The sequence below is a fragment of the Gorilla gorilla genome, chromosome 21, assembly GCF_029281585.2.
Source record: "Gorilla gorilla gorilla isolate KB3781 chromosome 21, NHGRI_mGorGor1-v2.1_pri, whole genome shotgun sequence".
Taxonomy (NCBI): domain Eukaryota; kingdom Metazoa; phylum Chordata; class Mammalia; order Primates; family Hominidae; genus Gorilla; species Gorilla gorilla.
Genome location: NC_073245.2, coordinates 11,534,655 through 11,560,098, shown reverse-complemented (window position 1 = coordinate 11,560,098; position 25,444 = coordinate 11,534,655). Strand labels below are relative to the sequence as shown.

The window sequence follows — 25,444 nt, the reverse complement described above, 5'->3', positions numbered from 1 at the left end:
TTTCATAAAAGGAAACATTTCTCTTTCAACTATTTGTGCTTTTTACCTTAAACTATGCTTCTTAAGATAGTATTTCTGTTGCAACATTTTCAAACTATTTTGTGTTATAGCTTTTACCATTGCTATATTTATACCTATTGTCATCAATTTGTTTGGGTGTGTCTCTTTGTGCTGGGTTCTAGGAGATTGTCCCTGCATGAAGAGCCAGCTCACTAACTTACTACTCATTTATGTACAGTCAGCTACTCAATTGATACGGTTTGGATCTGTTTCCCCACCAAAATCTCATGTCAAATTGTAATGCCCAGTGTTGGAGATGGGGACTGCTAGGAAGTGATTGAATCGTGGGGGCAGGTTTCCCTCTTGGTGCTGTTCTTGTAATAGTGACTGAGTTTTGGTGAAATCTGGTTGTTAAAAGTGTGTAACACCTCCACCCTCTCTATCCCTCATGCTCCAGCCATGTGAGATAAGTCTCCATCCACTTTGCCTTCCACCCTTACTGTAAGTTTCCTGAGGCCTCCCAGAAGCCAGGTGTATGCAAGCATCATGCTTCCTATACAGCCTGTGGAACCAGGAGCCAATTAAACCGCTTTATAAATTACCCAGTCTCAGGTATTTCTTTTAGCAGTGTGAGAATGAACTAATACAAAAAATTGATACTGAGGAGTGGGGCATTGCTATAAAGTTACCTGAAAATGTGGAAGTGGCTTTGGAACTGGATAATGAGCAGAGGTTGAATGAGTGTAGAGGGCTTAGAAGACAGGAAGATGAGCGAAAGCTGGGAATTTCTAGAGATTTCTTGAATTGTGACCAAAATGCTGAGAGTAATATGGACCATGAAGTCCAGGCTGAGGAGGTCTCAGATGGAAATGATGAACTTCCTGGCAACTGGAGCAAAGATCGGTTTTGTTAAGTCTTGGCAAAGAGCTTGGAGGTACTGTGCCCCTGCCCTGCGGTTCTGTGAAACATTGAACTTGGGAGTGACAATTTAGAGTATCTGCTGGAAGAAATTTCTAAGCAGCAAAGCATTCAAGAAATTTCCTGAAGAGGGGCACAGTGGCTCACGTCTGTAATCCCAGCACTTTGGGAGGCCGAGGCGGGCAGATCACGAGGTTAGGAGTTTGAGACCAGTCTGGCCAATATGGTGAAACCCCATCTCTACTAAAAATACAAAAAAAAAAAAAAAAATTAGCCAGGTGTGGTTGTGCATGGCACACACCTGTAGTCCCAGCTATTCAGGAGGCTGAGGCAGGAGACTCACTTGAACCCGGGAGATGGAGGTTGCAGTAAGCCAAGATTGCACCACTGCACTCCAGCCTGGGTGACAGAGTAAGACTTTATATCGCACACAAAAAAGAAGAAGCAGTTACCTCGCTGCTTCTAACAGCCTAATTCATATGCGTAAGCACAGAGATGACTTGAAACTGGAACTTATATTTAAAAGGGAAGCAGAGCATAAAAGCTTGGAAAATTTGCAGCCTGGACATGTGGTAGAAAAGAAAGGCCCATTTTCAGGCAACGAATTCAAGCAGGCTGTGAACTTTGCATAAGTAAAAAGAAGCCAAATGCTAATATTCAAAACACTGGGAAAAGCCTTCAAAGGCATTTCAGAGACCATCTCATTACAGGCACAGAGGTCTAAGAGGGAAGAATGGTTTTGAGAGCCAGACCCAGGGCCTGCTGCCCTGTGCAGCCTTCGGACATGGCCCACTGCACCCCATTCACTCCAGCTCCAGTCTTGGCTCAAAGGGGCTCAAGTATATCTCGGCTGCTGCTTCAGAGGGTGCCAGCCATAAGCCCTGGTGGCTCCATGTGGTGTGAAGCCTGCAGGTATGCAGAGTACAAGAGTTGAGGATTGGGAGCCTCTGCCTAGATGTCAGAGGATATATGGAAAAGTCTAGATGTCCAGGCAGAAGCCGGAGCCCTCATGAAGAACCTCTACTAGGGCAGTGCAGAAGGGAAATGTGGGGTTGGAGCCCCCACACAATTCCCACTGGGGCATTGCCTAGTGGAGCTGTGAGAAGAGGGCCACCTTCCTCCAGACCAAAGATTGATAGATCCACTAGCAGCTTGCACCATGTGCAGGGAAAAGCTGCAGGCATTCAACACCAAGTATGAGAAGAACCGTGGAATTTGAATTTTGCAAAGGCACAGAGGTGGAGCTGCTCAAGGTTTTGGGAGCGCACCTCTTCCACCAGTGTGCCCTGGATGTGAGACATGGAGTCAAAGGAGATAATTTTGGAGCTTTAATGGCTGCCCTGCTGGGTTTCAGATTGCATTGCATAGGCCTGTATTCCCTTTCTTTTGGGCAATGTATCTCTTTTGAAATGGGAGTATTCCCATTCAATTGGCTAAAGCCAATGCCTATACCCCATTGTATCTTGGAAGTAACTGACTTATTTTTAATTTTACAGGCTTATAGGCGGAAGGCACTTGCCTTGTCTCAGATAAGACTTTTTGGACTTTTGACTTAATACTGAAATGAGTTAAGACTTTGGGGGACTTCTGGGAAGGCATGATTGTATTTGCAATGTGATAAGGACATAATATTTGAAAGTGGGCAAGAGAAAATGATAAGGTTTAGATCTGTGCCACCACCTAAATCTCATGTTGAACTGTAACCCCCAGTGTTGGAGGTGGGACCTGGTGGAAGTTGGCTGGGTCTGTGGGTCAGATTTCCCTCTTGGTGCTGTTCTCATGATGATGAGTGAGTTCTCATGAGATCTGGTTGTTTTAAAGCGTGTGGCACCTCCCTACTCTCTCTCTCCCTCCTGCTCTGGTCGTGTAAATGTGCTCACTTCCCCTTCACCTTTTGCCATTTTTGTAAGTTTCCTGTGACCTCCCAGAAGCTGATACTAGCATTATGCTTCCTGTAAAGCCTCTGAAACCATGAGCCAATTAAACCTCTTCTCTTTATCAATTACCCAGTCTCAGTCTCAGGTATTTCATTATAACAATTATAGAAAGAACAGATTAATACATCCACCTATTTGTTTTTTAAACAATTTAGCACTAATCATATTTTTTCAAAATTCTTCTTTTTATTACTTTTCTCAGATACCCGTTGTTACTGCACACCTACCTATTCTTGTTTCACACGTGACTTTGTTTTACGGATTTACTTTCTTTTCATTATCTCCATAAGGTTACTAAATATGTTAATGTTGAAAATATTTTCACATTTTATATTTTTATTTTCTGAGGTATTATTTTCTAAGATGTTATTTTCATTGCTGTTTTTGTTTTTTAGTTATTGTTTTTGAATTTATTATGATGTCGCTTTTCCCCAAATCTTTAGTGATTACTGCTTTCACTGTCATCTTTCCAGGAATAATGCCCTGAGTGATCATGGGCTGTCAGCACTTTGTGGAACATGGCACCTATCCCAACCTTGCTGTGGGGGCTGCGCCTAATTGACGTTATGGCTTCTTCTCTGCTTCCTTCCTGAGAGATATTGCTCCCTTCTTATGAGAGGTGTCATAGTGAAGGCCATGGAGTGTGAAGGCCATGGAATATGACAACCTGTGTTCTAGTTCTAAAAGCTGGGTGATGTTGAACAAATGTATCATTGCCTGCGTGCCTCAAGTTTCCTCACCTATAAAAAAAGGTTAATGGTAGTGCTAATTTCATGGGACCAGAGTGATGAATTAATGAGGTAACTGACAAAATGCTTGGCACAGTGCCTGGAGCACAGGACATCTGCAATAAACACAGCAGCTACTACCCTTCATGTCATATAGAGGCTAGTTTCTTGTTTTAAAGTGTAATTTGGCATCGATTAACATGATTTTATCATTTTTATATTCATTTCTGTGAGTGTGGAGCAGGAGGTGATGATTTCACCCTCTGTGCATCTGCCACATTGAAAAAGAAATTTGCATGGAAATGTGATGACTTTTACAATTTCATTTGACAATTACTCATGATAGGTGAAGAATTGCAAGCCCAGCATGGGAAAGAGAGGTTTCCAGACAGGTCTTTCTTAGTCATAGATGATGGAGGAGAAACCATTTCTCCTACCAAGGAAATTTTTCTAAAGCACAAGTATGTCAGGGAAGCAGTGAACTCACCCTGTACACAAATGTAATTATAGCCACAATTTTTTGGTTATAATTAAATATGAATCAAGCCTTCTGTATGGCTTATATTACTCTTACCATATCACTACAAGGTGCATGTTTTAACTTCCATTTACATGTAATTAAGTTAAGGCTTAGAGAAGTCAAGTGTCTTGTTGAAAGTCACACAGCTGGAGATTGTAAGAAAAGGAATTCATCTACAGATTGACAAAAAGCAGGGTGAAGAGGATCCAGAGGGAGAAATTGATCTCAGAGTGTCAGAGGTAGACCAAGTACACCATAAAAGCTGGGTCCCAGAAGTCTGGGGAACATGGGAGAAGGCCACTGGTGGGAAACTCAGCATGCAGTAGGAATCCATTTAAAAGCAATATTTGAGTTCCCTCTCTTCACCTGGCACCATGAGTATCAATAATAACCTACTGAATCTCAGGGATGTATAGTCATTATCTCCTTTGATGTTCACTAAAACATGGCAGTGAGACTTATTATCCCAAGGTTAGAAGGCAAAACTGAACCTAGGCAGGCCCAGTAACTTCCCCAACTCCTTAGCACATCTTCTCAGGGTATTTATTCTCCCTCCCTCCTCAGTTCCCATCTGAAGACAGTGATGAATGTGTTCTATGTGCAGAGCAAAGAGTATTGAAATCGATGTGACTGCTCCAGGAATCTGCCCTCCATATTCTCCCCCATAATAACCATATCCCCTTTCCATAACCCATAATCCCCACCTCACCTCACAAAGCAGATCCTTATTACCCTAAGCCCACTTCCTCTCCTGGAAGAAGGCAGGAAATAATTCCTTCTGCTGGGTGCAGGCTTATGAAAGTGCTAATGGCCACATGAGACTGAATTTGGGCTAAGTTTTGCCATTTATATTTATAAAAGTTCGGAGTAGGGAACCATTTCAAGAGCAGACCTGTTCCTCTCCAACATTAAGCAGGTCCCGTGATCCCTCATCCTGCCCCAACTGAGTAGCACTTGGTTGAGGCTGTTGTAGAATGAGACCACAAGCCAACCACATCCTGAGGTCTTGAGATGGAAAGTTTAGGAAACATTTCATAACCACAGGTCCTTCTTGGCTTAAGAGCACCAAATGGCAAATCACCAAGAAGACATAAAGGTGGGGTTAGGAGCCATGGAAGGAGTTAAGACCTCAGGTGGGAAGGAAGCATTATTTCTGCTAAGCCTGTCTGATTCTCCTGAAATGGGGCATGCGTAACTGCTTGCATTGTAGCTGCTTGCTGTTCCTGATTTCTGTTTCACAATCCAGAAGCAGGTTACTGCTTCACTCCATCGCAGCCACTTCCTCTTGAACTGAGGGAGGCAGGGCTTGTCTTCTCTCCTCCGAGCAGAGTCTGCGATCTTCCCAGCACAGACGTTTGGACAGAGCAGGCTCCTGAGGTCTCCAGAATGCCCGTGCCAGCCTCCTGGCCCCACCTTCCTAGTCCTTTCCTGCTGATGACGCTACTGCTGGGGGGACTCACAGGTGAGCATTGCCTTCGGTTAAAATCTTTTTTCCCACCCACTGAGCCATGGCCTGTCCCTGGACTTTCAGGGATTCTGGACAATGACAAGTGCTGCCAAGAAAGGCCAAGGATTAGGCCTTGACTGAGAGCAGAAAATCAGGGAGCTGAGCACTTTCTCTGTGGATCTGCAGCTGGCTACCAGAGGCATTGAACCACAGGACGATTCAACCACCACAACAACAATTACTTACATTTTGATAATATTTCAATTGAAAAAGCAGAGAAGAATCATTATCTAAATCCTCACCAGTCCTGAGGCCCTAGGGCCAAGTGACATGCCCAAGTCCACAGAGTAAGCTCAGAGACACCCTAACAGGGTTATGTGGCTCTAGGCCCAGCCCTCTCTCTTCACCAAACTGAGGATGTGAAGTCTGTAATAGTGCTCACTTGAGTAGGGCAGTGGTGTGGTGTATCCTGGGAGTGTTCAGCCACCATCCTCCCTAAGGGTGCTCCTCACTTTGTCCTCTGTTCCCCCATGCTCCTCCCTCCCCTGTGACCTGATTCTTACCACCCATTTCTCTGTGGCCTCTTCCTCTTTAAGAAGTTCCACATTTGCTGTTTACTGGGTCCTATATTCCTTTCCTAGGGCTTCCATAACAAAGAACTGCAGGCTGGGCGGCTGAAACTACAGATATTTACTTCCTTGCAGTTACGGAGGCTGAAGTCCAAGATCAAGGTGTCAGCAGGGTTAGTTTCTACTGCAGTCTCTCTCCTTGGCTTATACAGGGCCATTTTCTCTCTGTGTCTTAAACACATGATCTTCCTCTGTGTGTGTCTGTGTCCTCATCTCCTCTTCTTATGAGAATATCAGTCATGTTGTATTAAGGCCCACCCCAATGACCTCATTTAACTAAATTACTTCTTAAAGACCCTGTCTCCCCAACTGTAACGTTCAGAGGTGCTGGGGATTAGAGCTTCAACACACGCATTTTGGGGGACACATTCAGCCCATAACAGGTACTACAACCTCCTTTGGTTCTCTTAAATTTCCCATGGATAATTTCTTTCCCCTTCCCAAGACAGGCAGGATTGGAGGGCCTTTCCTGGTGCAGCCTGGGAGAACCCTGCTCACAGCTCCCAGACAAGTTACCTGTCCTGATCCCTTCTCAGGCCATGGAGCTGACCCCAGAACCACAGGGCTGGGCCCAGCAGCCTCTCAATTCCCCACTGGGCCCTGCTGTGATGTCACCTCACAGGCCCTAGAGGGCAGGGGTCTCACTTTTCAAATTATTTTTCTCACACATACACTGTACCCAAATGATAGCAGTAAGAGTTTAACAATTGAGCTAGACACAGTTATTAGCATTTTGCCTGTTTTAGCTCCACTAATCCTCACAACATCCCTGTGTGAAAGCTGCAACTATTATCCCCTATTTCCAAACAAAGAGTCAGGCAGAGGGAGGAACTTGTCCATTCATCCATTCATTGTCCCCTACCTCAGTCAGTGGAGCAGCTGAGATTCAAGTCCAGGTCGACCGGCTCCAAAGTTCATTCTTTTAGTCGTGTTATGCTACTAGCAGAAATATTAGAAAATGCAGGGAAGTAAACATACAATTAATTATTGCCTACCACACTTGTTAGCAACAACCAGAGTTACAACTGTGATGTATGTACTTCTAAATTTGTTATTAATGTGTTGGATGCTTTCTATGGGCCAAATATTTTACTTTCTATGGGCCAGATATTTTAATGAGATTTTTAACATGTGTTGTAATTTTATTTAACACACAAAACAAACTTATATACTAACACAATAGGTCACACTTTGATATATATTTGTGAATGTATATGTGTGTGTATATATATACACATATATATGTATGTGTGTATATATATACATATATATGTATGTGTGTCTATATATACATATATATGTGTGTCTTTATATATACATATATATGTATGTGTGTATATATATACATATATATGTATGTGTGTCTATATATATGTGTGTCTATATATACACATATATATGTATGTGTATATATATACATATATATGTATGTGTATATATATTTGCAAATGTGTGTACACATATGTGTGTATACACATGTATATGCATGTATGCATATAAGTAAGTGTACATGCACACACAGGAGATTTCATTTTTTATCATTGTTTCTCCAAGTTTCTAATTTCAATGAAACTTTTAACAAAATATTTTATTTTTATTTGACGGAACTGTATATACTTATCATGTATACCATATTAATGAAATATGTGTACATTGCAGAATGCCTAATTTGAGCTAATTAACATAAGACCTACCTTGTATATGTATCATTTCTGTGGTGAGATCTCTCAAAATCTGCTTTCAACAATTTTTGAGGTTACGAATTGTGTTATGAACTCTAGACCCCATATTGTACAATAGATTTGTGGAACTAATTTCTCCTAACTAAACTGAAATTTTGTATCCTTTGACCAATATCTCTCCAAATGCACCCCCTGCCTAGTGCCTGGTAACCAATATTCTACTATCTACTTCTATGAGTTCAACTTTTTAAAATTCCACATATGAGAGACATTATGCAGTATTGTCTTTCTGTGCCTGGCTTATTTTACTTAGCATAATATCTTCCAGGATCATTTATATTGTTGGAAATGACAGGATTTCCTTCTTTGGTCAGGCTGATTAGAATTCCATTGTGTATATACCACATTTCCTTTCTCCATTTATCTGCTGATGGACACCTAGGTTAATTTAATATCCTGGCTATTGTAAATAATGCTGCAATGGACATGGGAGCACAGATATCTCTGTGACATGCTTATGTCATTTCCTTTGAATGTATGCCCAATAGTGAGATTGCTGGATCATATGATAGTTCTATTTTTAATTTTTTGAGGCGCCTCCATACTGTTTTTGCTAATGGCTCTATTAATTTACATTCCCACTAACTATGTGCAAGAATTCCCTTTTCTCCACATCCTCTCCAAAACTAGTTATCATCTTTTTTATAATAGCCATTCTAACAAGCGTGAGATGATAGCTCACTGTGGTTTTAATTTGCATTTACCAGTCGAATAGTAAGGCTGAGTATTTTTATAGGTCTGCTGGCCATTTTAATGTATTCTTTTGAGAAACGGCTTTTAAGATCTTTGGCCCATATTTTAGTTGGGTTGTTTTCTTAATATTGAGTTGTTTCACTTCCTTATATATTTTGTATATCGACTTTTCATTAGATGTATGGCTAGCAAATATCTTCTTCCATTCTGCTGGTTGTCTTTTCACTCTGTTGATTGTTTCCTTGGCTGTGTAGAAGCTTTTTAGTTTGTTGTAATGCCGTTTGTCTATTTTTCTTTTGTTGCCTGTGCTTTGGGACTCATATCTGAAAATTCATTGCCCACACCAATGTCCTGGCACTTTTCTTCCAGTACTTTTACACTTTTAGATCCTACATTTAAGTCTTTAATACATTTTGAATTGATTTTTGTATGTCATGTGAGAGGAAGGTCTAATTTCATTCCTCTACAGATGGATATCCAGGTTTCCCAATGCCACTTTTTGAAGAGACTGACCTTTCCCAATTGTGTCTGCTTGACATTTTTGTCAAAGGTCAATTGAGTGTAAATGTGTGCATTTATATCTGGGCTCTCTGGTCTGATCCATTGGTCTATGTGTCTATTTTTATGCCAGTGCCATGCTGTTTTCATTACTATGGCATGGTAGTCAAGTTTGAAATCAGGCAATGTGATGCCTCCAGTCTTTTTGCTCAAGACTGCCTTTTCTACTCACAATTTTCTATGACTAATGTGAACTTGAGGATGGTTTTGTCCATTTCTGAGGAAAATGTCATTGAAATATTACTAATAATGAATTGAATCTGTAGATTCTTTGGGTAGTATTTATATTTTTAACAAAAGTAATTATCTAATCCACAAGCATGGATATCTTTCCATTGTTTTTGTTCTATTTATTTTTCATCAGGGTGTTATAGTTTTTTTGTGGAGGTCTTTCACGTCCTTGAGTAAATCTGTTTCTAGCTATTTTAGCTTTTTTGGTAGTAATTGTAAATGCAATTATTTTACTGATTTCTTTTTTCAATAAAGTCATAATAATGACAGTAATCAATATACATGATAAATAGGTAAATAAAATCATAAATTAGCCACTGATAAGGGAAAATAAAATAAGGTGTGTGTATATAACTTTTATCTTATAGAAATTTTCATATATTCCTATTATTGATGGTTTTTGTCACAAAAAGATGTCCACATTTGTCAAATGCTATTTTGCATCAAATGAGATAATCATGTGTTTCTTCTCTTTCTTCTATAAATATAGTGTATTACATTGTTTGTCATTTGTATATCGAAACATTCTTGTATTCCAGGAATAAATACCACTTGCTCATTGTGTATATTCCTTCTAATATGCTGCTGAACTCAGCTAGTGTTTGGTTGAGGATTATTGCATCAACAAACCCAGTAATAATAATGCCAACTGTTAACAGAAAGGTGTGCAGCTCTACCTGGCAACAATCTTAGTTTTGTGTTTTCATGGAAGTTTAGATTCCAATGGGCTCCATTTCAGATAAGCAGAGTCTGGCTTTGGGACAATTTATGGTTAATGAGTATGACAGGAAAGTATGCTCCCCAGAGCTGGACTCTAAGCCAGGAGAGCCCAATAGATAATCAGAAATTTCTTGTTGTAATGGAGTATAGCAAAGGCTGAGAGGGTCATTATATTTGCATCAAAGGCCCTGGGGAAAATGTATGGCCATCATGAGTGGTTTAGAGACTTCAAGAGGCATGAAAGACACAGCCAAAGTCTCTTCAGAGAATAAATACTTTTATTTGTTAATTCGTTTAAAGACACTAACAGGAGGGCCTGTTGATTTTAATTTGTAAGTAAAATTTGTAAATGAAGAATATGTTGCCACAAGCACCCCAGAAAAAACTTACAGATGCTGGATTACGTGACATTAATATGCATATCATGTGAATCTTCTTTGAAGAGGTGTTACCAATGTTATATCATCTTGTGCTCTTGAAGAAAGGTGGATGTCATTATTGATATTGGGACAGGATCCTCGCTTCAGGATGGAGAGCCATGGCAGCACTCCAAAAGGCAACACAAAGCTGTACATAGCATAGCACAAGAAAGCCATCAGGGTGAAAAGCCTTCTCAAATTGTGGAGCCAATCAGAGTAGCAAATCAGTAAGTCATGAGTCAAAGGCATTCCCTAGGAACTTTCCACCCGAGTTTAGAATGATCCCATCCTCATTGCCATTACTATTGAAAATGTTAGAGTGATTCCTGCTGGTTGAATCTTAGAGGATCACTCTAACATGGCCATGAAAACTTCATACGAAGAGGCATACTCACAGTTCCTAGAGATGGAAGTAGGGCAGGCCATGCAGGAAGCCATGTGGGAGGAGCTCCCAAGGAGCAGGCTCAATCAAGCAGATGGGTAGGCAAGAGAGATGGGATCCCTGGGCAAGTGCCTTTACTGGGAGTCAAGGTGGAGGACACAAGCAAAAACACTTTTACTAGAGTGTTTCAATGTCACTAGGTCACAGTAGGGGAGGACAAGAAGAGGAATTGTGGCAGGGACCAGCTTTAAAATACTGGTTACCTGGTCACCTGGGCAGGGTGCTCACAGCTTGTTTGTGGGATATTGAAGCATGATTTTTAAAACATGTACACATAACTGGATATCTTTATTTCTTCATACAACTTTGAGTTGCCATGTAGCATCCTTTCATTTCCACCTGAAGCACTCCCTTTAGCATTTCTTGTAGGCAAGGTTTAATGGTCATGAACTCTGTTAGCTTTTGTTTATCTGAGAATATCGTAATTTCTCCCTTGTATTTGAAGGACACTTTGCCAGGTGTAGAATTCATGATTGACATATTTTTCCTCTTTCAACATTTTGAACTTACCATCCCTCTATCTTCTGACCTTCAGTGCTTTGTATAAGAGCTTAGCTGAAAATCTTATTGGCGGTCTCCTGTATGTAAGGAATCCCTTCCATCTTGCTGCTTTAAGGATTCTCTCTTTGACATTAGTTTTCAACAGTTGGGTTATAATATGTCTTAGTGTGGGTCTCTGAGTTTATTTTTGAGTTCAACTTGCATTTCTTCTGTGTCTTAATATGTAGATTCCTGTATTTTATCTAGTTTGTGAAGGTTTTTGTCCACTATGTCTTCAAGTAATCTTCTATTCCTTTCTCTCTTTCTCTTTTTTCCCCCTGGAACTCCAGTAAGGTGTACATTGATACATTTGATAATGTCTCACAATTCCCTTAGATTCTGTGCTCTATACTTTATTCTATTTTCCACCCACACCTCAGTCTCAATAATTTCAATTATTCCATCTTCCAGTTTTCTGATTATTCTTCCACCTGCTTATACCCATTGGGGGACCCCTCTAGTGAACTTTTAGTTATTGTACTTTCAATTCCTAAGTTTCTGTTTGATTTCTTCCCATAATTTCTCTTTCTTTACATTCTCATTTTGGTAAGACATTTATATTCCTTTAGTTCTTGGTCCATTATTTTCTTTACCTCTCAGCATTTTTAAGACAGTGATTTTAATATCTGGGTCTAGTATCAGGGTGGAGCTAATACATCACAAGGGTGCTTATAAGAAGGAGGAAGGAGATTAATTCTTGGAGAATCACGTTGAAACATCCTTGTATTCCAGGATGTTTGCATGTGAAGATGCAAGAGGTTAGAGTAGTGGGAAGATGTAACTGTGAGAAAGGAATATGAGAAAACTCTAGAATTTGGAAAGGCAAAAAACAGAGCCTCCAGAAGACACACAGCTCTGCTGAAAGCTCTTTAAAAATTGTGGAAATGGAAGGTGTAAAACATGGTGCTTTCATATACGTACACATGTACATATACGTAGTGAAATGGTTATTAAAGTTAAGCAAATGGACAAATCCATCATCTCCCATAGTTATGCTGCATGTGTTGTATGTCAACAGCACCTAAAATGTGCTTTTTAAGCAAAAATACAGAATTCAATAAAACATTATTAACTAAAATCCTCAGATTGCACATTCAACCTCTGGACTTCTTCGTCAGACTTACTGCAATTTTGTACCTTTTGACCTCCCCATCAACTCCCCCAAGTTCACCCCTAGTCACCACTGTTTTATTCTCTATCTTTGTGTATTTGACGTTCATCATTTCTTCTTCATTGTACCCCAGTAACACTATTTTAGACTTCTAACCTCCAGAACTATAAAGTATTACATTTCTTTTAAGACACTAAGTTTTGGTAATTTGTCACATCAGCATTAGGAAACTTATGTAATGTGTTTATGCTATGGGTGAAATATTACTAGGGGCTTAAAACAATGTTGTATTTCTACTGGAAGCTACATATTCAGTGTGGATTGGCAGTTCTGCATGCAACGGTCATTCACGCATCCAGGCAATGGAGCAGGCCCCATTAGAGACTTTTGGATCTCTGGAAGGGAGAAATTGATCCACAGAGGCTCTTGCAGTTAAATGCACAGCCCACAAATTATACCCATCACTTCTGCTCATAACTCAAGGGTCTAAAGAAGTCACAGAGCCCCACCCAATCCAGTGATGCAAAAAGTGCCACACTCCATGTACCACAGAGTGGAGGCCATAATTGGCAAAACATGGCACTTCCGAGGAGGGCTCAATAGTTCTACTCAGGTCCTCAACCCAAAGCTCTACATTGAAATTGAACCTCTTGGCCAGGCGTGGTGGCTCACGTCTGTAATCCCAGCAGTTTGGAAGGCCAAGGCAGATGTATTGCTTGAGCCCAAGAGTTAGAGACCAGTCTGGGCAACATGGTGAAACTGTGTGTCTACAAAAAATACAAAAATTGGCCAGGTATGGTGGAACGCACCTGTGGTCCCAGCTACTTGGGAGGCCAAGGAGAAAGGATCACTTGAGCCTGGGAGGTTGAGGCTAGAGTGAGCTGTGATTGCACCACTGCACTCCAGCCTGGGCCGCAGACAGAGCAAGACCCTGTCTTAGAAAAAAGAAAAAGAAAAACAAAAAGAAAAGAAAAGAAAGCAAACAGAAAGAACAAAAGAAAGTAAGGAAACAGAAATTGAACCTCTCTGTGCCTCAGTGTCCTCGCTTGTATTACAGTGTTATGTCACAGGCCAGTTGTGAGGGTTAAATGAGATAATACGTGTAGTGGGCTGAGCTCAAGGCCTTTTTCTGGTGTGCACCCAGTCAATGAAAGCCACTGATAAACACTTGAGGAAACACAGAGGATCACGTAAGGATGAAAAAATGACTGCTTTGTGCTCCTTTCCAGGGGTGGCTGGCGAGGAAGAGCTGCAGGTGATTCAGCCTGACAAGTCCATATCAGTTGCAGCTGGAGAGTCGGCCACTCTGCACTGCAATGTGACTTCCCTGATCCCTGTGGGGCCCATCCAGTGGTTCAGAGGAGCTGGACCAGGCCGGGAATTAATCTACAATAAAAAAGAAGGCCACTTCCCACGGGTAACAACTGTTTCAGACCCCACAAAGAGAAACAACATGGACTTTTCCATCCGCATCAGTAACATCACCCCAGCAGATGCCGGCACCTACTACTGTGTGAAGTTCTGGAAAGAGAGCCCTTATGACGTGGAGTTTAAGTCTGGAGCAGGCACTGAGCTGTCTGTGCGTGGTGAGTACAGCGTGGGCCTCATTCGTCCCCTGGTGTGTGACAATAAGTCAATAATTACATTATCCATTCTTAGAGCAACAATCAGATGTGGTGGTTTGTGCTCATTTTCATGAACTGATGTCACCCCTTCTCCAGATCACATGAGTTGAGGCTTGGAGATGTCATGGTAGTCGCTCGAGGCTCAACGGCTTGTAAATGTTGGGAAAGACGGCATCCCCAGCTTGCGGCTCTACAGCTCTTGTGTTTCCAAAGCTGATCCAGCCCTTTGGTTCCACAGATGAGGGAACTGACAATTTGAGTGACTTGCCCAGGCACAGGACTGGACCTTGCCTTCTGCCTCCAGAGAAGGCTTCCCCCTCAGGGTGGCCAAGTCTCTTCTTTATGCAGCAGGCACTCACTGAGACCCCACTGTGTGCCAGGCTCTGCCCTAGATGCTGTGCAAACAGCAGTGAATGAAACAGCCCAAAGCGCTCCCCCACCAAGCTTACATTCTCTTCCCTTCTAATGAGGAGAAATCCGTCCAGCTCATGAAGAGGGTAAATTGTGTTTTTCTTTATTTAATCCTCAGAAACATCCCACGGGCAAGATTTCTGGGAGGCACATTCACTGTTGAATCTGATGGCCTGGTGGGAGGAGATGCCAATATGTTTGGCATTTGCTGTGGGTCTATTTGGGAAACCCTTCTGCGATTTGGGGACTGAGTCACACAGTTACCATGTGCTCCGAGCAGAGCTGCATCATTCAGAATGTCCCTCACCTCAGGAAAGAGGTCCCACAAGTGGGTGACTTAGGGGTTTCCCATATAAGGCTGCAACAATGCTTATCTGGGGTTTCCTCCCAGAGGCCCAAGAGCTTCGTCCTAACTCCTGAATTCTGGAATGTCAGCACAGGAAGGACCTTCAGACCATCCGGCCCAACCCCCTTTACAGATGGGAGACTGAAGCCAAGACATGACAGGGGCCTTGTCCATGGTCACAGGGCCAGTTAGTGACAGAATTGGACCCAGAGTCCATATCTGAATCGAGACAGTCTCCTTCCTTCCCCAGCGTTAGACGCTGTCTCCATAGAAGAGCCTGGTGCATCATAGGTGCTCAATAAAAGCTCCTCAAACAGAACCACGTGTCAGGGAGCCAGCATTTCTCTTTTCACCAGTTTCCCAAAGGTTCAGAATGCACCTCACATTCAGATACTAAAGTTCGTTTGTGATTGGAAAACTTCTCCCAAACGTAAGCCATGTCATTTCATATCAAGATTCCACATCAGGACATAGAGAGCTGCTCCAGTGTGTTTACAGCTGAAAAATACTCCAATCTATGGAAATATCAAAATTTATTTTATAGTCTTCTGTTGATGGATATGTAAGTTATTCCCAACCTTAGCTACTAAAGCAATCATGCAATGGATGACCTTGTACATGTGTCACCCTACTCAGGCGGGAGACACCCACTGGAATTGGCGTTCCTAGGTCAGAGGATAGTGTGTTTTCATATTTGAGAATATTGCCTGATTTCCCTCCTAGATGATGTAGCAATCAGAGATTACAGGCATAGGCCACCATGCCTGGCTAATTTTGTATTTTGTAGAGACAGGGTTTCTCCTTGTTGTTCAGGCTGGTCTCAAACTCCCAACCTCAGGTGATACACTCACTTTAGCCTCCCAAAGTGCTCGGATTACAGGCGTGAGCCACCGTGCCTGGCCCAACTTCAAACATTTTTAAGACAGTGGTTTTAACATCTGGCTCTAGCATCGGGGTGGACACAATATATAAGAAAGGTCCTTACAAGAAGGAGGAAGGAGACTAATTCTTAGAGAAGGATTTGTGAGGGTGCAAGCAAGAGGTTAGAGTGATGGGAAGATGTAACTGCGAGAAAGGAATGTGGGCAGCCTCTGGAATTTGGAAAGGCAAAACACGGAACCTCCAGAAGACACATATCTTTACTAACAGCTTTTTAAAAAAATGTGTATATGTAAAGCGTAAAACATGATGCTTTCATGTACATGTATGTATATGAAAATGTACATTGCCCAGTAATGACTGAAATCAGCTCCCCACAACCCTTGAACTTAGACAAGGAAGGTGGCTTTATCCTGATTGTGCAGATAATATTGGCAAAGACACTGAAGTTTCCAGGTGGTGCCTCCCCAGCCCAGGAAGTCACAGCCAGTGGTGGCTCAGGTGTGACTCAGATCTGCTAACTCCTAGTGAAGTGTTCACTCCTCTTTGCCATGCTCTCAGCCTAAATGATGAGCTAGATAAGAAAGGAGGGAGGTGGGGAAGGGGGCCAGAGAGCAGCAGCTGTGCCAGAGTCTCCTTATAACCAGTGCTATGAGGGAGAAGCCATTTGCTACCTCCTTTAAAGATGAGGACACTGAGGATCAGAGAGGAGACCTGACTTGGGAGCAGGTCAGGGAGCCAAGGCTCGAACCCCCAGCCTGACTCACAGCCCTTGTCACTGCAACACTCAGCTGTGGTTTTTCAGGAGTGGAGAAATGCTCCAACCTTCTCTTTCTAAACTCTTGCATTGTTCAGTTCTACAGCAAAAAGCATCAAAAACAAAACAAGAACCCTGTAGGGGTAGCAGGGCCTGTCTTCACACTCCCATCAGAAAGGTCCTGCACGTGTCTCATGATATGCCAAGCCGGTTCCTAAAGGACAGGTCTCAGCACACATGAAGCATTTAGGACTCTCCCCCCGTATTGTGCTGTTTCTCCTTCACTCGGCAGCATCCATGGAGTAGAGTCGAGCCTCCTGCAGCCCTGCAGAACCCGTGACTGCCCGTTCATGGTGCTGAGGACTAAGGAGGAGGAGACGAGGCATTTCCTAGAGAGTGTTTGGGGCCCATGTGAGCAAGAGTTGAGATTCTCCCCTCTGACTGTCAGGAGCCCACAGTCTTTTGCTTATGGCTGCAGGGTAACCAGGCCTGGGCACCCAGGAGGGAAGCTTCTCCCTAACATTGCATGAAGTCTAGAATCTCAAAGGGACAATTGAGGTGGCTGTCAGTGTTGGAGCTCAAGAAGTTAAAACACTTGCGTTGTTAATGGACATAAGTGCTTGGTGGGACACAGGAAATGCCTACTGGGACACATGGAGAATCGGGAGACAGTGCCTTCATTTTGTTTAGCCATGGCATCTTCATCTGTAGAATAGAGACAATCATGGACTCCTTTAGGAAAGTCGTAAGCGTAAGGTTCTCTCTGTAAATCACCTAGCGTACTGTAGGCACCCCCAAAGTGAGGTGTTATTTCAAGATCATGTGATCTTGGGCCAGTCTTGCCTTCCCTTGAGTCCTTGGTTTCCCCATCGCTGAGATGCTGATTATCATGGCCCATTTTGGGTTCTGTGAGGATTGCAGAGGACATGCACAGAGCCCCTAATGGTGGTGTTGTTCAGGTTATTACTGAGCTTCTGCAGAACTGTCGTTAGGAGAACACAGGCAGTATCCCAGCTGCCTGGGCGTCTTCCCGGCTCTGCCACTTCCTGGCTCTGTGACCTGGGACAAGGCGCTTCACCACCATAGGCCTCGATGTCCTCACCCTTTGATGGTAACACTGACCTCACAGACTGGGCCAAGTCTGAAGGAGTGAAATTGTGTAAAATGCTTAGGGCATCAACAAACACACAGTAAATGCTCAATATGTGTGAGCTGTGTTAGGGTGAAGCTGTGTGACCTCAGACAGGTCAGGGCTTCTGTAGGCCCCAAGTATAAATGGGGTTTGGGTTGGGGTCCAGTGGCTTTCAACCTTGGCTGCTCATTAGAATCACTGGGGAAAACTATTAGCAAAAAAGTTTGCAAAGCTGGACCCAGGAACCCCCCTAAAAATGCCAATTTAATTGCATCTAACTTGGGCCCGGGCATCTAAAGTTCTGAATGGCTCCAGAAGATTCTCATACACAGCCCCCTAGCAAAAGCGGTGCCCCAGGTTTTGGGGCTTTGAGAACAGCTTTTTGGGTCATGGGTGCTTCAAAACAGGCATTCTGGAAACATTCTGGGAGGCCCCAGAAGCCTGAACAGGACCCCTCCCATGCTACTGGTCTGAGGGCCCAAGATAGGAGACTGGGACAAAGCCTGGCTCAGATGCAGCCTCAGGGCTGGGGAACCTTCTGTCTTGAAAACATTTGTATCTAAACACGTGCTGGAGTCCCAGCAAATCCTCACTCCTCAGCCCCAGAAGCCTCCCTCCCTCAGCACTCCCAGATGTCACTGAGGCATCTTTTCCCTCCTTCTTCCAAAATGCTTCCAGCTTCCCCTGTGATCTTACTTGAAATCCAGTTCGCCAAACATGGTGGTTGCTGCTCCTTTTACCATTTGGGTTTTTTCTGGCAGCTGCGGTGAGTAGGGTTTGAGCCTTTCCTTGGTGTTTGTGTGCCTCTTTGTTCTGTTGCCTAAAGAATAGCTATGCAGCTCCAGAAGCAGTAATGACCAAACCTCATGATTACAGTCACAGGGGCTATTTATTAAGCACCTACTACATGCCAGGCTATGCCCTTGCACTTACCCTCACTCATCTTCCCAGGGTGGGGTTTCTATCTACTTTTGGCCCTTGGCCAGCAAGGATCCTCTCAGAGTCTCGCCCTACACAAGGGCTCACATGAAGAGCCCCTCTGAAAAATAGAGGGAGGATTGAAGTGCTGAGAAGTACAGAGAGAGCAGCCAGCATCAGGCTGCCAAGAAGTTCTCAAAAAATCGGAACTGAAGACAGCCTCTCAGCCCTCTAGGGACACCCATGCTGCTGGTGTCTCAAAGACTTGATTATTACTTTTCTCAGATACCTGTTGTTACTGCATGCCTGCCTATTCTTGTTTCATACATGACTGATGTTATTTTATGGATTTACTTTCCTTCTGTTGTCTCTATAAGATTACTAAATATGCTAATGTTAAAACACCTCTTCACATTTTATATTTTTATTTTCTGAGATATTCTCTGAGATGTTATTTTCATTTCTGTTTTTGTTTTTGAGTTATTGTTCTTGAATATGTTATTTATCTTTCATGATGCCACTCTTCCACACATGTTTAGTGATTACTCCTTTCACTGTCATCTTTCCAGGAATAATGCCCTGAGTGATCATGGGTTGTCAGCACTTTGTGGAGCATGGCAGCTATCCCAACCTTGCTATGGGGGCTGCTTCTAACTGAGGTTATGGCTTCTTCTCCGCTTCCTTCCTGAGAGATGTCTCTCCCTTCTTACGAGAGGTGTCATAGTAAACCATTAATAGTGAAGGCCATGGAGTGTGACAACCTGTGTTCTAGTTCTAAAAGCTGGGTGATGTTGAGCAAATTTATCATTGCCTGTGTGCTTCAAGTTTCCTCACCTGTAAAAGAAAGTTAATGGTAGTGCTAATCTCATGGGACCAGAGTGAGGAATTAATGAGGTAACTGACATGAAATGCTTATTACAGTATCTGGAGCACAGGACATCTGCAATAAACAACAGCTGCTATTACACTTCATGTCATATATAGAGACTAGTTTATTGTTTTAAAGTGTAATTTGACATCGATTAACATGATTTTATCATTTTTATATTGACCTCTGTGGGTGTGGAGCAGGAGGTGATGATTTCACCCTCTACACATCTGCCACATTGAAAAAGAAATTTGGATGGAAAAGAAGTGATGACTTTCACAATCTCATTTGACAATTACTCATGATAGGTGAAGGACCGTAAACCCAGCCTGGGAAAGAGAGATTTCCAGACAGGTCTTTCTTAGTTATAGATGATGGAGGAGAAACCATTTCTCCTAACAAGGTAATTTTTCTAAAGCACAAATATATCAGGGAAGCAGTGAACTCATCCTCTACACAAATGTAATTAGAGCCATAATTTTTGGTTATAATTAAATATGAGTCAAGCCTTCTGTATGGTTCATATTACTCTTACCATATCACTACAAGGTGCATGTTATAACTTCCATTTACATATAATTAAATTAAGGCTTAGAGAAGTCAAGTGTCTTGTTGAAAGTCACACAGCTCGATACTGTAAGAAAAGGAATTCATCTACAGATTGACAAGAAGCAGGTGCAGAGGATCCAGAGGGAGCAACTGATCTCAGATTGGCAGGGGTAGTCCAAGTACACCATATAAGCTGGGTCCCAGTTTGTGGGAAGCTGGGAGAAGGCCACTGGTGGGAAACTCGACATGCGGTAGGAATCTGTTTAAAAGCAATATCTTGAGTTCCTCTCTTCACCTGGCACCATGAGTATCAATAATGACCTACTGAGTCTCAGGCATGTATAGTCATTATCTCCTTTGATGTCCACTAAAACATGGCAGTGAGACTTATTATCCCAAGTTTAGAAGGCAAAACTGAACCTAGGCAGGCCCAGGAACTTCCCCAACTCCTTAGCAGACCCTCTTGGTTGGGGTATTTATTCTCCCTCCCTCCTCAGTTCCCATCTGAACACAGTGGTGAAGGGAATAGGTGTTCCGTGTGCAGAGCAAAGAGTATTGAAATGGATGTGACTGCTCCAGGAATCTGCCCTCCATATTCTCCCCCATCATAATCGTATCCCCTTTCCATAACCCATAATTCCCACCTCACCCCACAAAACAGATCTTTATTACCCTAAGCCCACTTCCTCTCCTGGAAGAAGTCAGGAAATAATTCCTTCTCCTGGGTGCAGGCACATGAAAGTGCTACGGGCCACATGAGACTGAATTTGGGCTAAGTTTTGCCAGTTTTATTGATAAAAGTTTGGAACAGGGAAACATTTCAAGAGCAGACCTGGTTTCTCTCCAACATTAAGCAGGTCCTGTGATCCCTCCTCCTGTCCCCAAATGAGTAGTACTTGGTTGTGGCTGGTGCAGAATGAGACCACAAGCCAGCCACATCCTAAGAGCTTGAGATGGAGAGTTTAGGAAACATTTCATAACCACAGGTCCTTCTTGGCTTAAGAGCACCAAATGGCAAGTCTCCAAGAAGGCATAAAGATGGGGATAGGAGCCATGTGGAAGGAGTACAGACCCCAGGTGGGAAGGAAGCATTATTTCTGCTAAGCCTGTCTGATTCTCCTGAAAAGGAGCATGCGTAACTGCTTGCATTGTAGCTGGTTGCTGTGCCTGATTTCTATCTCACAATCCAGAAGCAGGTTACTGCCTCACTCCATCACATCCACTTCCTCTTGAACTGAGGGAGGCAGGGCTTGTCTTCTCTCCTCAGAGCAGACTCTGCAATCTTCCCAGCACAGACGTTTGGACAGAGCAGGCTCCTGAGGTCTCCAGAATGCCCGTCCCAGCCTCCTGGCCCCACCTTCCTTGTCCTTTCCTGCTGCTGACTCTACTGCTGGGACTCACAGGTGAGCATTGCCTTCGGTTAAAATCTTTTTCCCTGCTCACTGAGCCACGGCCTGTCCCTGGACTTTCAGGGATTCCAGACAATGACAAGTGCTGCCAAGAAAGGCCAAGCATTAGGGCTTGACTGAAAGCAGAAAATCAGGGAGCTGGGTGCTTTCTCTGTGGATCTGCCGCTGGCTACCAGAGGCATTGAACCACGGGACGATTCAACCACCACAACAACAATTACTTACATTTTGATAATATTTCAATTGACAAAGCAGAGAAGAATCATTATTTAAATCCTTACCAGTTCTGAGGCCCTAGGGCCAAGTGAAATGCTCAGGGTCACAGAGTGAGCTCAGAGACAGCCTAACAGGGTTATGTGGCTCCAGACCCAGCCCTCTCTCTTCACCACTCTGAGGAGGTGAAGTCTGTAATGGTGCTCATTTGAGATGGCCCGTGGTGCAGTGTGTCCTGGGAATGTTCAGCCACCGTCCTAACTAAGGTGCTCCTCACTTTGTCCTCTGTTCCCCCATGCTCCTCCCTCCCCTGTGACCTGATTCTTACCACCCATTTCTCTGTGGCCTCTTCCTCTTTAAGAAGTTCCACATTTGCTGCTTACTGGGTCCTATATTCCTTTCCTAGGGCTTCCATAACAAAGTACTGCAGGCTGGGCAGCTAAAACTACAGACATTTACTTCCTTGCAGTTAGGGAGGCTGAAGTCCAAGATCAAGGTGTTGGCAAGGTTAGTTTCTACTGCAGTCTCTCTCCTTGGCTTATACAGGGCCATTTTCTCTCTGTGTCTTAAACACATGATCTTCCTCTGTGTGTGTCTGTGTCCTCACCTCCTCAACTTATGAGAATATCAGTCATGTTGGATTAAGGCCCACCCCAATGACCTCATTTAACTAAATTACTTCTTAAAGACCCTGTCTCCCAAACTGTAACATTCAGAGGTGCTGGGGATTAGAGCTTCAACACACGCATTTTGGGGGACACATTCAGCCCATAACAGGTACTACAACCTCCCTTGGTTCTCTTAACTGTCCTATGGATAATTTCTTTCCCCTTCCCCAAGACAGGCAGGACTGTAGAGCCTTTCCTGGTGCAGTTGGGAGAGCCCTGCTGACCCCAGAACCACAGGGCTGGGCACAGCAGCCTCTCAGTTCCCCACTGGGCCCTGCTGTGATGTCACCTCACAGGCCCTAGAGGGCAGGGGTCTCACTTTTCAAATTATTTTTCTTACACATACACTGTACCCAAATGACAGCAGTAAGAGTTTAACAATTGAGCTCTTCCTACCATGTAGACACAGTTATTAGCATTTTGCCTGTTTTATCTCCACTGATCCTCACAACATCCCTGTGTGTAAGCTACAACTATTATCTCCTCTTTCCATACAAGGAGCCAGGCAGAGGGAGTCACTTGTCCATGCGTTGTTGCCTACCTCAGTCAGTGGAACAGCTGGGATTCAAGTCCAGGTCGACCGGCTCCAGAGTTCATTCTTTTAGTCATGTTATAGTACTAGCAGAAATATTAGAAAACGCAGGGAAGTAAACATAGAATTAATTATTACCTACCACACTGGTTAGCAATAACCAGAGTTACAACTGTGTTGGATGTACTTAATTTCTAAATAATGTGTTGGATGCGTTCTATGGGCCAAATATTTTACTGAGATTTTAACGTGTGTTGTAATCATATTTAACACACAAAACAAACTTACATGCTCTCACAATAGGTCACACTTTGATATAGATTTGTGAACATGTGTATCTATATGTGTGTACATATACATATATGTGTGTGTATATGTATTTGCAAATGTGTGTAGATATATGTGTGTGTGCATATAAGTAAGTGTACATGCGCACACAGGAGATTTCATTTTCTATAATTGTTTCTTCAAGTTTCTAATGTCAATGAAATTTTTAGCACATTATTGTATTTTTAGTTCACAAAACTATATATACTTATCATGTATAGCATATTAATGAAATATGTGTACACTTCAGAATGACTAATTTGAGCTAATTAACATATGCACTGCCTTCTATATTTATCATTTCTGTGGTGAGATCTCTTAAAATCTGCTTTCAACAATTTTTTAGAATACAAATCGTGTTATGAACTATAGACTCCATATTATACAATAGATTTGTGGAACTAATTTCTCCTAAGTAAATTGAAATTTTGTATCCTTTGACCAATATCTCCCCAGATGCACCCCCTGCCTAGTGCCTGGCAACCACTATTCTACTGTCTACTTCTATGAGTTCAACATTTTAAAATTCCACATATGAGGGACATTATGCAGTATTTGTCTCTCTGTGCCTGGCTTTTTTTACTTAGCATAATATCTTCCAGGATCATTTATGTTGTTGGAAATGACAGGATTTCCTTCTTTGGTCAAGCTGATTAGAATTCCATTGTGTATATGCCACATTTTCTTTCTCCATTTATCTACTGATGGACACCTTGGTTGATTCAATATCCTGGCTATTGTAAATAATGCTGCAATGGACATGGGAGTGCAGACATCTTTGTGACATGCTGATGTCATTTCCTTTGGATATATGCGCAGTGGTGAGATTGCCAGATCATATGATAGTTCTGTTTTTAATTATTTGAGAAGTCTCCACCCTGTTTTCGCTAATGGCTCTATTAAATTACATTCCCACTAACTATGTGCAAGAATTCCCTTTTCTCCACATCCTCTCCAAAACTAGTTATCATCTTTTTTATAATAGCCATTCTAACAAGCGTGAGATGATAGCTCACTGTGGTTTTAATCTGCATTTATCAGATGAATAGTAAGGTGAGTATTTTTATAGGCCTGCTGGCCATTTTAATGTCTTCTTTTGAGAAATGGCATTTAAGATCTTTGGCCCATGTTTTAGTTGGATCATTTTCTTATTATTGAGTTGTTTCACTTCCTTACATATTTTGTATATTGACTTTTCATCAGATGTATGGCTAGCAAACATCTTCTTCCATTCTGCTGGTTGTCTTTTCACTCTGTTGATTGTTTCCTTGGCTGTGTAGAAGCTTTTTAGTTTGTTGTAATTTGTCTATTTGTAATTTGCCATTTGTCTGTTTTCCTTTTGTTGCCTGTGCTTTGGAACTCATATCTGAAAATTCATCGCCCACACCAAGGTCATGGCACTTTTATTCTGGTACTTTAACAGTTTCAGATCTTACTTTTAAGACTTTAATATGTTTTGAGTTGATTTTTGTATGTCATGTGAGATGAAGTTCTAATTCATTCCTCTAAACATGAATATCCAGGTTTCCCAACGCCACATTTTGAAGAGATTGACCTTCCCCATTGTGTCTTCTTGACATTTTCATCAAAAGTCAATTGAGTGTTGATGTGTGAGTTTATTTTGGGGCACTCTGGTCTGATCCATTGGTCTATGTGTCTATTTTTATGCCAGTGCCATGCTGTTTTGATTACTATGGCACTGTAGTCAATTTCGAAATCAGGCAGTGTGATGCCTCCAGTCTTTTTGCTCAAGATTGCCTTTTCTATTCACAATTTTCTTTTTTTAATTATTATTATACTTTAAGTTTTAGGGTACATGTGCACAATGTGCAGGTTAGTTACATATGTATACATGTGCCATGCTGGTGTGCTGCACCCATTAACTCATCATTTAGCATTAGGTGTATCTCCTAATGCTATCCCTCCCCCCTCCTCCCACCCCACAACAGTTCCCGGAGTGTGATGTTCCCCTTCCTGTGTCCATGTGCTCTCATTGTTCAATTCCCACCTATGAGTGAGAACATGCGGTGTTTGGTTTTTCGTCCTTGCAATAATTTACTGAGAATGATGGTTTCCAATTTCATCCATGTCCCTACAAAGGACACGAACTCATCATTTTTTATGGCTGCATAGTATTCCATGGTGTATATGTGCCACATTTTCTTAATCCAGTCT

At 42.5% G+C, this 25,444-nt stretch overlaps 1 protein-coding gene across 1 annotated transcript; it reads left to right on the top strand.

The window, feature by feature from the left end:
* The first annotated feature begins 5,437 nt into the window (after positions 1-5,437).
* On the top strand, positions 5,438-15,209 carry LOC134757831 (signal-regulatory protein beta-1-like). The gene is made up of 3 exons (XM_063702502.1): positions 5,438-5,565; positions 13,865-14,253; positions 15,063-15,209. Exons 1-3 carry the CDS (start codon positions 5,490-5,492, stop codon positions 15,207-15,209), a joined length of 612 nt encoding a protein of 203 aa, XP_063558572.1. The 5' UTR covers positions 5,438-5,489.
* The last annotated feature ends 10,235 nt before the right edge of the window (positions 15,210-25,444 follow it).

Excerpts from the sequence above, each read along its gene's own strand:
- LOC134757831 (XM_063702502.1), top strand. The coding sequence starts at position 5,490 with ATGCCCGTGCCAGCCTCCTGGCCCCACCTTCCTAGTCCTTTCCTGCTG. Across the intron at positions 5,566-13,864 it reads ACTGCTGGGGGGACTCACAG|GGGTGGCTGGCGAGGAAGAG; the intron begins GTGAGCATTGCC and ends GCTCCTTTCCAG. Across the intron at positions 14,254-15,062 it reads TGGGCCTCATTCGTCCCCTG|AGGCCCAAGAGCTTCGTCCT; the intron begins GTGTGTGACAAT and ends GTTTCCTCCCAG.